Raw genomic sequence first — 12116 nt, 5'->3', positions numbered from 1 at the left:
ATATGATTATTGATAGAATATGAAGAATATTCGTAAGGTTTGCAATGAGGATTAATATCTTTTTGGTATAGGATTATTCAATCCTCTCAATGTAGAGAGGATAACTTTTAATTTATAGATTAAACTTACAGGTTCAATTATACCCTTAAAAATTACTTTAATAATTTATATAAACTTTGAATAAAGACAATTTTGACAAATAAATAAATTATCCTATCCTAATCTTTACATATAGCAAACACAAAACAAGATAACATTATTTAATCTAATTATATTTATAATATCATTGTACCCTATCAAGTTATAATCTTATATACCAAACATGGCATAAGATTATTATATCTATGTATATTGATATTATTTGTTATTTTATAATTGATTTTGGAATCAAGTACTAAGATTTTGCGATTCACATATTATGAGGGGTTCCTGTGATAGCTTTTTAAAAGGCTATTTGGCGTGATTGCATATACATGACATCATACATGCTAATAAAGGATTAGGATAGAGTGGTATGTTCAAATTCACCCATAAGGTACTGTGTGAATTGAATTCCTCAATTCTTTTTATTCGTGACCTAGATTGATGGATTATATTACAGAATGGTGGTGTAGCACAATGATTTTATGTTGTTTTACAGCAATTATTGTTCATTTCTTCAAACATCAGTAAATAAGATTGAAGAACAGGTGCATTGTCCTAAAACCAAATGAACTTGAGTAACAACCATCAGCTCTAGGGATTTTCAAAGAACTTGGATATCATTTTGTTTATTGAGAACCAAATGATGGAAAGAAACAGGAAAGTAGTATCAAAATTAGGAATAACCTTTAGTTTACAATAGACAAGTTCGTTGATTTTCTCTGTGTACCCTTGGGTATACTGTTTTTTTATTTATGTTAATAAGCCTCACACAAATTTTCAAATTGGCTGACTATAGGATTGATATTAGGTTCTGGAAGTCTAAAATGCCTATTGAATATATAAGGTAAAGAAATTTAAATATTCAATACTGAAATTATTTTATACCTTGATCTTAGCATATGATACAGGAAGTAGTTTACTAAAATCGTGTAAGTTATATTGAGACATTGTTCTTTCAATTGGCTATATGTTATGCCTTTTTCATATTTTTTCATCCTAAAGATTGAAGGAGAAATTCTATTTTTGGATGAGATGTTATGATTTGCAAAAGTGAATCAAAATGGAATTTGTATTAATGGATAAATTATTACTTTAAGTATTATACATTGTTGGAAAACTTACTGAATCTACTTTCTAATGAAACAAATGTAAATCGAATCTAAGTTTTCTATTAAGAGTTGTCTAATTTTTACTTAATGATATATAGGCTGCCTGACAACAGCAGCAATGAGGAATTAGAAAATTTGTCTTAATTTTTATACAATGAATTACGAATTGAGCCATACATGTTTAAAAAGGTTATTGAGTATACATTCCAATGAAACAAGCTGAATTGAATTTGGAGTCTTTTACGAATAAATATATCATTTTGATTAGAATATATACATGTTGTCTGGTAGTAGCATATGACATGGATTGCAAAAATTATTACAATTAATCTACAATAAATTATGAGGTGGGCCATATACGTTTGAAAAGCTTTTTTTAGTCTACTTTTTGATTAAACAAGCTGAATTGAATTTAGAGTCTTTTATGAATAAATATATAATTTTTATTAGAAGATATACATACTATCTGATGGCAGCATATGACATAGATTGCAAAAGTTATTACAATTAATCTACACGAAATTACGAGGTGGGCCATATATAGTTAAAAAATTTATCGAGTTTAATTTCTAACGTACTAAAAATTTTTTAATTTTGAGTTGGATATCTTAAGATAGGGTCATTTTAGTGAAAGTAGCATAGGCTACCAAAATTAGTTAGTTAACCCTTATATAACTTAGCTGTTTTTAGTGTTAATGGTCTTAAAGTGGATTGATTAATATCTGTTATATTGAAATGATTTTGAATAGCCTATTAATTATTTTGGGGGAAAAACTAAGTGGTGTAACTGAAAGGAAATAAGTAGAATCTTACACACTTTGCTTGTTTTGAAACTTATGTATATATGTATGTTTCTAAATAAATGAGATTTATTTCTTTATTTTCGATATTAGAAAATAGGCTGAGCATATGATTATTTTATGTTTTGCTATATAAATGATGGATCATGTTTATAAATGAAACAAGAAATTGATTTATGTTTAATGAATAATTTTATAATAGCTACATATTTTACATATTGAGAAGTGAGATTATCGATACCAAAACTAGTTATAGTAGTTAACATAGTAACGATCAAATGGTATGACTAGTGGGTCATAGTAGTTAGTGTAACGGTTTGGCCAACAGGTTATAATAGTTAGTAAAGATCATAAGGATAAAATTATCGATATGGCCAATGTTACGGATTATAATAGTGATCATAGTTAATGATAAACTAATGATAATGATGATTTATGATGATGATGATTTTAAAGATTGATTCATGATTTGATTTGATTATGATATTTGAATGGTAACATATTTTGCAATGATTAATGAATTGATCTATTTTGATTTTCATTTATGATCTACAAAATATTTGACATAATGTTGATTTTTGAAATATTTTGATGTATTATTTGACAAATGTTTTGAATTATCTATATGATATGTATGAAACCGATGTTTGATCCGATAAAGTGTATGATCCTATACTAGCTTAGCTGTAATTTGTTCATTCTCTTTCTACCTTTTCTTTACACATGAGTAACTGATAAGTTTGTTTAGTCTTCTTAAAAGCTAGAAGATCAAATTGAAAATATTACTTGGACATTAGAAATATTGTTAGCTAGTGAGATCTTATGAAATTATTTTATATGTTTTTTATTAATTAACCTTTGAATATATAGAGATGTATCATTAGTTAGATTAAATTTATGAAATTTACTTGGGCAAATTATTTTTATTAAAGAATTTTAAAATGGTTAAGAGAAAAAATTTCGTATTACTTTAAGGTTTTATTTGAAGATAATATAACGGTGTTACATCTTACTTTTGGGGCAAGACACCATTATTAGACAAGTCTTGACCAGATTGGATTACGTATCAGCCAATTTGTCAGGCATTGCAACAGATTTCAGGTAATTGGAGAGTCTGCTAACATGACAGGCTTGAGCTAGTTTAATTTCTGCTTTTGCTTTGTGAAAATATTCCAATGAAGTGAGGAAAGATAGATAAATTTGATTATTAACTCGAATCCATTTTTGATAGTATAGTTAGACTCTGAAAGGGAGGAGGTTAAGATTTAAATCTTCGTGAAACCTCCTTCGAGATGGAAACTTGGGAAGGAGAGCAGCGACTCGTTTGGCACCTTTCAAATATGATGCATACTGAAGCATGACATGAGTATCATTCTTTCCTGCATCAATTTTGTCACGGTCCAAGCTTATTGTCTGAAAAGCACTAGCCAAAGGCAAGACATGGATGCCGTGACTATTCTCCTTTCCTACCAGGTCCTTAAGCGCCTTCTTCTTGAAAGTCCAGCTGCCAGTTCTCAGGTTGAAATGGTATAGAGGAAGAAATCGTTGGCCATAGATGGCTACGAACTCCAACGCCGCAAGAATGTATTCAAACTCTTCATTTGACATGTAGTAAGGAAAGCTGACTCTTGTCCATCCAGGTTTTGCTCCTATGTAGCCCTGCAATCAAACTTTGCAATTGGCATTAGATAAATTGAATTATATTTTACTTCTCTTTCATTTGGTCAAAAAAAAAAAAAAGGAAAATTTTGTACTGATACCCTTTTAATAGCTTCTCTGAACGCAAGGGATCGAGTCTGATCAATATCAAGCAAACTGCGGCCATAAGGTCCAGCACAAGCACACCCACCTCGAGCTTGGATGCCAAACAGATCATTTAGGATGGTTGCAACAAAAGGGCCATGGAGAGGTTTATCCCTCTTGTTCCCAGTCTCTCCCCACACGAAAAGTTCCCTACCCTTTTCCTTTGCCTCGTCAACATTGTTACCATCGTTGGTTGTGGAGTAGATGAGGAAAGACAGTATGGCTTGTCTCTGGGTCTCGGTGCTTGCATTTCCTAAAACCCTTATGTTTTGGTTTGGGAGAAGCCTCTCCAATGCTTGATTTATGTACGACTTCTCCTGCTTTGCAATCACTTCAAAACCAATATATTCTTTTACCCAAAAAGTCAATGCTGCTCTAACAATCTGAATTATTTGAGGAGTCCCTCCATTTTCCCTTTCTTCTATGTCACTTACATATAGTGTGTCCTGCAAAATAAATACCCCATTTTACCACATATTAAATTGCATACCTGCTTCCCTAAATGCTGGGGAATGAATCTGATTAATATCATGATAACTTATCATTCTCTAGAATATTTTTCTACTGGCACTGTCGTGCAATCAGAAATTTGGTTGGAAATCTCTTTTCTTCTAAAATTGAAATTAAAATAAAAAATTTTTTTAGAGACACTTATCATTCACTAGTCTATGTCTAAACCCGCTCCATCTGAATCAGGAATTTATTTCTAAACTCCAAAAAGCCTGACAGCTACCCAATCATTCTTTATGTCGTCCAGCCGACGAAAGAAACCAAAATTTCTTACAAAATGGGATATATAAGCAAGAATAAGAAAAAGGTAAAGAAAATACAAATTTCCATTTTATGGTAGAGAGGTGAACAAAAAATAAAATCTTTCATCTATTAAATTGAATTAATCTGAACACAAAAATAAAATAAAAATCTCTTCATTTATTATCAATTGATTTTAAATTTGAGAGTAATTACCTGTTCATTGAAGCCATTGACATAATTAACAGTTCCACCTCCGCAAGTTGATGGAGCAGAAGATCCCAGCCGGTAGAGAGCCTTGCTCATTAAAAGGATACCGGGCGTTCCAGGGCCACCTAGAAACTTATGTGGGCTTAGGAAAATGGCATCATATCCATCAATCTCCCCTGACCTCATATCAATCTCCACATAAGGACCACTATCCACAAAAACAAAATGATAAGCACAATCAAAAATCAACTTCTCATTGCTTTATAACATTAACATAATACTTAAACTTGCCTAATAATTAATTGTGAGATCTGTTATTAAAATATTAAACTTTTAATTTTAACAATCAAAGTTTAAATTCTGACAACCTCGAATATAAAAGCTTGACAACAAAAAATGAAAATTCTTACTGTGTACCTTGCTGCAAAATCAAAGCAAACAAAACCTCCGTACTCATGAAGAAGTTTGGCAATCTCTCGAGTATCTGTTTGAATCCCAGTCACATTACTACAAGCTGAAAATGAGCCAAGCAAAGGCCTATTGGCGTATTTATACAGCTCAAGCTGTTTTCTTAGTGCTTCAATGTCTATGAACCCATTCTCATCTAAACCAATCTCAACAACTTCAGCAAGGCTTTGACGCCAAGAAAGCAAGTTGGAGTGGTGCTCGTAAGGGCCAATAAAAACTACCCATCGATACTCATTAGGTAAGCAATTTATTACCATGTCCCTCAAAATTGATGGTACCGTAATCCCCATAACTTCTTGTAGCCTTTTAATAGCAGCCGTGGTGCCTGAGCCACAAAACAGAATTGCATCATCTTGACCGCCACCTAGGCTTCTTTTAATGTAGTTTGACGCTTCATGCACCATTTTCGTCATCCTGTGCCCGACGTAACTATCAGACGTGTGAGTGTTACCTACGCACGAACCAACCAAGATCAGCTGACAAATACGAAAACCCCAATATATATATATATATATATATATATATATCTTATACTCGGAAATGACGCCATCACTTTTGTTAATTAAATCAGAGTATCGCAATTGAAGATCAGAAGAAAAAAAACCTTTACCGTAGAATGGCAGAACATTGGTGACGATGAAGTTTTCGATATAGTGAAAAGAGCGACCCGATGCAGTATGATCAGCATAAGTAAGTTTTCTAGTTCCAAAAGGAGAGTCAAATTCTGCATCACCACCACTGATTTGAGATCGTAGCGAAGACAGCTTTTTCTCGGTGGAGTCAACCTTTGGCACACCCATCTCTAGAGCCCTGAATGATTCCGAGCCATGGAAGAGTTTGCTGGAAACATAGGAACGGCATGTTGATCCTGGCGACTTATGCCTGTCCCTGGTTGAAGTCTTACTATCATTTGCTGCCTTCAATTTCAGGGCTTCCGTTGTTTCTCTAAACATGGGTTGCTCAAACTCCATTTCCCACCTGGAAACAAAGATTAGTGGCTGTTTTTATTGTTGTTGTGGCTTATGACAGGAGAAAGAATGGAAAAAGTAGTTGTAGAGGAAGAAAAAGATAAGAATGAGGGTAAGGAAGCAGACTTGGTTATTTATATACTATTAAAATACAAAGTAACCTTTTGACACGGTTTCATTTTTTTAATTAATAAAACAAAAAGACAAAGTTTTAGGCGTGAGGGGGTTTGACTCCGAAACCATAGCCTCTACACACCAATAAGAAAAATATTGCTGTCTCAGAAACAATGGGATCTCTAAAAAGGATTGAAAAAAAAAAAAAAACCTACAGAAAATAGTAAGCCTATGTTTGGAATATATTATTCCTTGGAGTGTAAGAATTTCCATATTTCTCATTCCTGTCCCTAAAATTTGATTATGGAGTATCAAATAGCCCAAGCAATTGTTAGAAAAACATTGAACCTTTCCTGATCTACTTGGTTTGGAACGTGATGTATCCAATCTGCCGAATTAATAAGGAGAGCATTGCTATTTAGAGGTGTCAATAATATACCCGTACTCACGAGTTATTCATTTTATAAATTAGATTACTTAATTGATAAAAAGAATGAGAATTTTCGTATCTCATTATAATTTGCACGGATAGTTATGATTCCAAAAGAGTAAAATGTGTAAAAAAAGCAAAGAATTTGATTGCTTTTCAGAAACTTAGTATGATTTTGGCAGTATGCATGATAATTTTATTAATGATTATTCATCAATAAGTAACATTTATGAATTAAAATTAAATTTTGATTTATTGAATAATTATAAAAAAATCAGTTATAAAAAATAAATGAAAGAATGAAGAAACAAACAAACGGATCAAATAAAAAAAATAAAAAGATAACCAAAACAAAACAAAAGTAGTGAAATAGATCTTCAAACCAATACTCCACCACAATAAAGGCTATTTATTTGTATTTATGATGAAGTGGCATATTAAAAATAAAAAATTTAATTTAATTAAGAATGATTTGAGATAAATAATAAAAATTTGATTACTAATTGATATAATTTTAACTATAGAAGGTAAATAATACGTACTCTTTAAGGTAATATTGTTCTTTCCAAAATAGTTAAATATAAAAATAACCCTTTTATTATGCATTTTTTTATCAATTTGGCACCAAAAAAATAAAATATTTAGTTTGGCACTCTAATTTTCATTCTTTCATCACTTTGTTATCGGAGACTAGCGTCATCAGTCAATTTATTGACGTGATATAAATATCTAATAAGATATTAACACATGCTAGGAAAATCTAATCAATGTCAAATCATCAATATTACATCCGAATTTAAAGAAAATTCTAAAAAAATTTAAATATTTTTAAAAATATTTAAGCATTTTAAAAAATTATTTTAAAAACAAAAACTAAAATTTTTAAAAATTTTTAAAAAATTATCAAAACTTAAAAAATTCAAAAAAATCTCAAAATTTTATTAGAAAAATAAAATAAAATTTGAAATTTTAATAAAAATGATAATTTTAGTAAACATAAAGTTTTCATAATTTTAAAAAAAAAAATCTCTAAAGCTTAAAAAAATTGAAAGTAAAAGATCGAAAATTTTTTGAAAATATCTAAAAATTTTAAAATAATTGTAATTCTTATAAATTAGGAAAATTCTTCATTTTTTTAATCTTACAATATTAATTTTCTTATATATTTTGTGATTTTTTACATTTTTTTAAATGTTTATGGATTTTTATTAAAATTTTAAGTTTTTTATTTTATATTTTTCAAAAAAAAATTTAATTAGTGAATTTCTTAGAATATTTCATATTTTTTAATTTTTTTAATTTTTTCAAAATTTTTGAAAATATTTTATAAAATTTTAGATTTTAATAAAAATTTGATATTTTTTGAATTTTCAAATTTGGTTAAAAAATTCTAGATTTTTTATTATTTGTGAACCTTTTTTTAATTTTTTAGAAATTTTTTGGATTTCTTTTTATTTTTTGTCAAAATTTTGAGATTTTATGAATTTTTTTAAGTTTTGATATTTTTTAAAATTTTATGTTCAAATAAGATTTCATATTTATTTAATTTTTTTTATTCTTAAAAATATTTTAGACTTTTAAATTTTGTTGAATTTTTTTACTATTAATGTGGTAATTGATGATGTGACACTACTAAACTTTTTGATACATGTCAGTATCTTATTAGATGTTAATGCAATGTTGACAAATTGAGTAATTGCTTTAGTACGAGGTATCAAAGTAAATGGCGAAATGAAAGTTAAAGAACCAAATTGATAATTTTGTTTCTTAAAGTATTAAACTAACAGAAAGTGTATAGTACATGAAATATTTTTATATTTAACTTTTCCAATCATGAAAAAACGTAAAATGAGACTTGAAAATGTTATACATGTAATCGATAATCATTCCATATTGTTGACCTTTAGAGTTCAAAGGATGTCTCATACCCAAATAATTTTTGGGTTTTTCCAACATGTAATAATAATATTAATTACCAAATTACTGCTTAATTTGAAAAAAAAATGACATTAATATAAAGATAAATGTACATAAAAGAGAAGTTCTTTGTCCTTAGCTCTTTCCCTGAACAGTTGGATCTCTAGCTCTACATGTAAATCATTTAACGAAACATAAATCAATCGATTACGTCACAACATATAAGTGATTTAGTTACAAATTATGATTCTTCTCAAACAATAAAATGCTGGGTGATTGTGATTCGAATGAAACAACAAAAAAATTTCATCGATGCCTTTCGTTACTGTATCAGATGCAGACTTGGCAATGGTAAAGATAAAATGATTAGTGACTGTGGCTATGATTAAATTTTTAAAATAATCTAATGATAAGAGAATTAAAAAATGAAACATATCTTTCAAATTTGAAATAGTAAAAAACAAATCTAATCAATTTTAATTGAAATATATATTCAAAATTTATGGTCCATATATTCTTGAAAATGATTAAATTAAAAAAAAAATTCTAGAATTGACATTTTTGAATTCAAGATTTATACAAAATTTTACATCTTTGATAGGTTTTCATTTTGAATTTAAATAATTTATCAAATAGAATTACTTTATAAACCCATTTTAGAGATAATATATTATTACAATTGAGATTTTTATATTTAAAAAATATGTTTATATTATTAGGAAATTTATTTTTAATAAAAATATATCTAAATTATATTTTATTGTTAACAATTTTAAAATGATCCATGTAGATATCCATATAAGTTAATTTTTTGTGGTAAATTCCTATGTGTCAAAAAATGATATATATATATATATAGGCATTTACATATCCCATAATACTTACATCTAAAATTTGAAAGTTTTCGATAACTAAATAATTTTTTAAATATATATTTCTTGATAAATAGCCTAAAATTAAGAAATGTCTTATATGTCGTTATAGAGAAATTTTAAGAATTTTATCACATGTCAAAAAGAAAAACCATCAATGTAAGCAAACCTTATAATGTAACAATGTATCCTGTAATATAATTTATATTATATATTTTTAAAAGATTATTAGTTATCCAAGTGATAAAAATAGTCATACTTGACATAGACCCCAAGTCTTAAGATTTCACAATGTATATAATAAACTTTAATTTTCCATATGTACATATACTAACAAAGTAAAATAACAACATAAAATGTCAACCAATGATTCTCATCATTCAAGCATAGAATTAAATATCACATACATATTCCAAGCATAAAGGGAAAGGTCCAACATAGAGACAAACCATGATGTGTGAGTATGAAAGACAAATGATATACTCCTAATAATAAATTACATCAAAAGACCCTAAAATACCTATATTCTCAATATGTTTACCAAATACTATAGGTTGTATTCTTGTAGTCCATGGATCAACAATCATGTTGTTAGTCTTAATGTGTTTGACAATAATCTTACAATTTTTCATAAAACACCTAACTTTAAAATATATTATCTCCAAATGTTTAAGCCACTAGTGCTCTTGTTGTTCTTAGAAAACAACATAGTAGACCTATTATCCCAATAAATCTTTAAAGGTCTGGAGATGGAATTAATAATACAAAGGCTTGACATAAAATTCATAAGCCAAATTGCCTATATAGCAGCTCTATCACAGGCAACAAACTCAACTTGCATAATGGAAAAAAATAAGAGAGTTTGTTTCACACATTTCCAAGACAAAACTCTTACAGCTGACATAAAAAAATACCCTGAAGTGGACTCCATGTCATCCAAACAACTAGTGAAGTTAGAATTTATATACCCTATTATCTGAAGATTGTCCACTTTTTTGTATACCAACGTATGGTTTTTTTGTCTTTTGCAACACCTAATCACTTTCTTAATAGCAACCCAGTGATCCATACTAGGATTTGAAAGATATCTCTCAAGAACTCACTCTGCAAAAGCAATATCTAGCCTAATGCAAACTTGAGCATACATGAGACTCCCAACTGCACTAGAATATAGTATGTTCTTCATGGATTTTTTCTCCAAATCATTCTTTGGGCACTGACTAAGGTTAAGTCTATCACTTTTGACAATGAGTGCATTCCTAGCCTTACAGCTCTGTATGTTAAATTTATTAAGCGCACGATTAATGTAATACCTTTGCGATAGTCCCAACAAATTTTGAAACCTATCTTTATGAATTTCAATCCCAAGAACAAGGGAAGCATTCCTAAGGTTTTTCATATCAAAAGTCTTGAAGAATAGCTGCTTAATTTCATGTAACAAACCAATATTATTACAAGCCACTAAGTGTCATCCACATATAACACAAGAAAGATATATTTACTCCTCCTAATTTTAAGGTATATGCATTGATCAACTTTATTTTCCTCAAAACCAAGGGAAGTAACTATCTTATCAAATTTTAGATACCTCTACTTAGAAGCTTATTTAAGGGCATAGATTGACGTTTTAAGTCAACATACTAAATGGTCTTTCTCAGATTCTTGAAATCTATTTGGTTGCATCATATAAACCTTTTCTCTAAAATCACCGTTGAAAAAAGCTGTCTTTACATCCATGTAATAAAGCTTCAAGTTAAAGTGTACTACCAAGGCCATAACAATCCTAAAAATTTTTTTGGAAGACACTAGTAAAAACGTTTTGTTATAATCTACTCTTTCCCTTTAAATAAATCACTTTGCCACCAATTTAACTTTAAATATCTCAAATTTTTCCTTAAAACCTTTCTTGGTTTTATGCACATATTTACAACCAATGGATTTATACTCTTTTGGCTATTTAACAAGCTCTTAAACACCATTTTGAGCCATAAAATTTATCTCATTTTTTATTACATCCATCCATACATTAAATTACAGACTGCTAATAGTTTCACCAAAAGTCACAAGGTTAACAACATGACTAATGTCATAGTCACTCTCTCAATGATAAATTACATAATCATTAGAGATGTCAGATCTTTTTTGTTTGAAAGATCTCCAAAACGGTATTTCAATATCATTCTTTTGAACTAAAGTACATCAGTAGAAAAAAGGTTTATGTCCTATTGCCTTGATCTCTTATTTCAATGGCCACTAGCATAATATGGCACTGTATTATAGGTAAAGTGATGGAGATATGTCTAATAGATTCACGATTGTCCACAGCCTCTATCACACTCTTATCAGCAACATTTAGTTCAAGAAACTTTACCACATGTGACTCTACAAACTTAGTTCCATGTGTAGGATAATAAAACTTATATCCCTTGAAGCGATCTAGATACTCTAAAAAAAAGCAACGAGTACTCCTAGGTTCAATCTTGCTTTCAAAAGGTTATAGATTCTAACTTCTGCAAGACATCTACAAACTT

General features: G+C 29.0%; 1 protein-coding gene across 1 annotated transcript; it reads right to left on the bottom strand.

Annotated features, from left to right (window-relative positions):
* Window positions 1-3234: 3234 nt before the first annotated feature.
* On the bottom strand, window positions 3235-6360 carry LOC111316818 (uncharacterized). Its single transcript, XM_022918975.2, has 5 exons — window positions 5895-6360; window positions 5234-5735; window positions 4823-5024; window positions 3814-4302; window positions 3235-3712 (listed from the first exon to the last, which is right to left on the bottom strand). The coding sequence occupies exons 1-5, from the start codon at window positions 6253-6255 to the stop codon at window positions 3290-3292; spliced, it is 1977 nt and encodes a 658-aa protein (XP_022774710.2). The 5' UTR covers window positions 6256-6360; the 3' UTR covers window positions 3235-3289.
* Window positions 6361-12116: the final 5756 nt, after the last annotated feature.

This window comes from Durio zibethinus, chromosome 24 (assembly GCF_047325235.1).
Source record: "Durio zibethinus cultivar Kanyao isolate XHJ-2024 chromosome 24, ASM4732523v1, whole genome shotgun sequence".
Lineage (NCBI taxonomy): Eukaryota > Viridiplantae > Streptophyta > Magnoliopsida > Malvales > Malvaceae > Durio > Durio zibethinus.
This window is presented reverse-complemented; position numbering and strand designations above follow the sequence as displayed.

Coding starts and splice junctions, on each gene's coding strand:
- LOC111316818 (XM_022918975.2), bottom strand. CDS start 6,255: ATGGAGTTTGAGCAACCCATGTTTAGAGAAACAACGGAAGCCCTGAAA. Junction 5,736..5,894: donor CAATGTTCTGCCATTCTACG/GTAAAGGTTTTT, acceptor GTTCGTGCGTAG/GTAACACTCACACGTCTGAT. Junction 3,713..3,813: donor TCAGAGAAGCTATTAAAAGG/GTATCAGTACAA, acceptor GTTTGATTGCAG/GGCTACATAGGAGCAAAACC.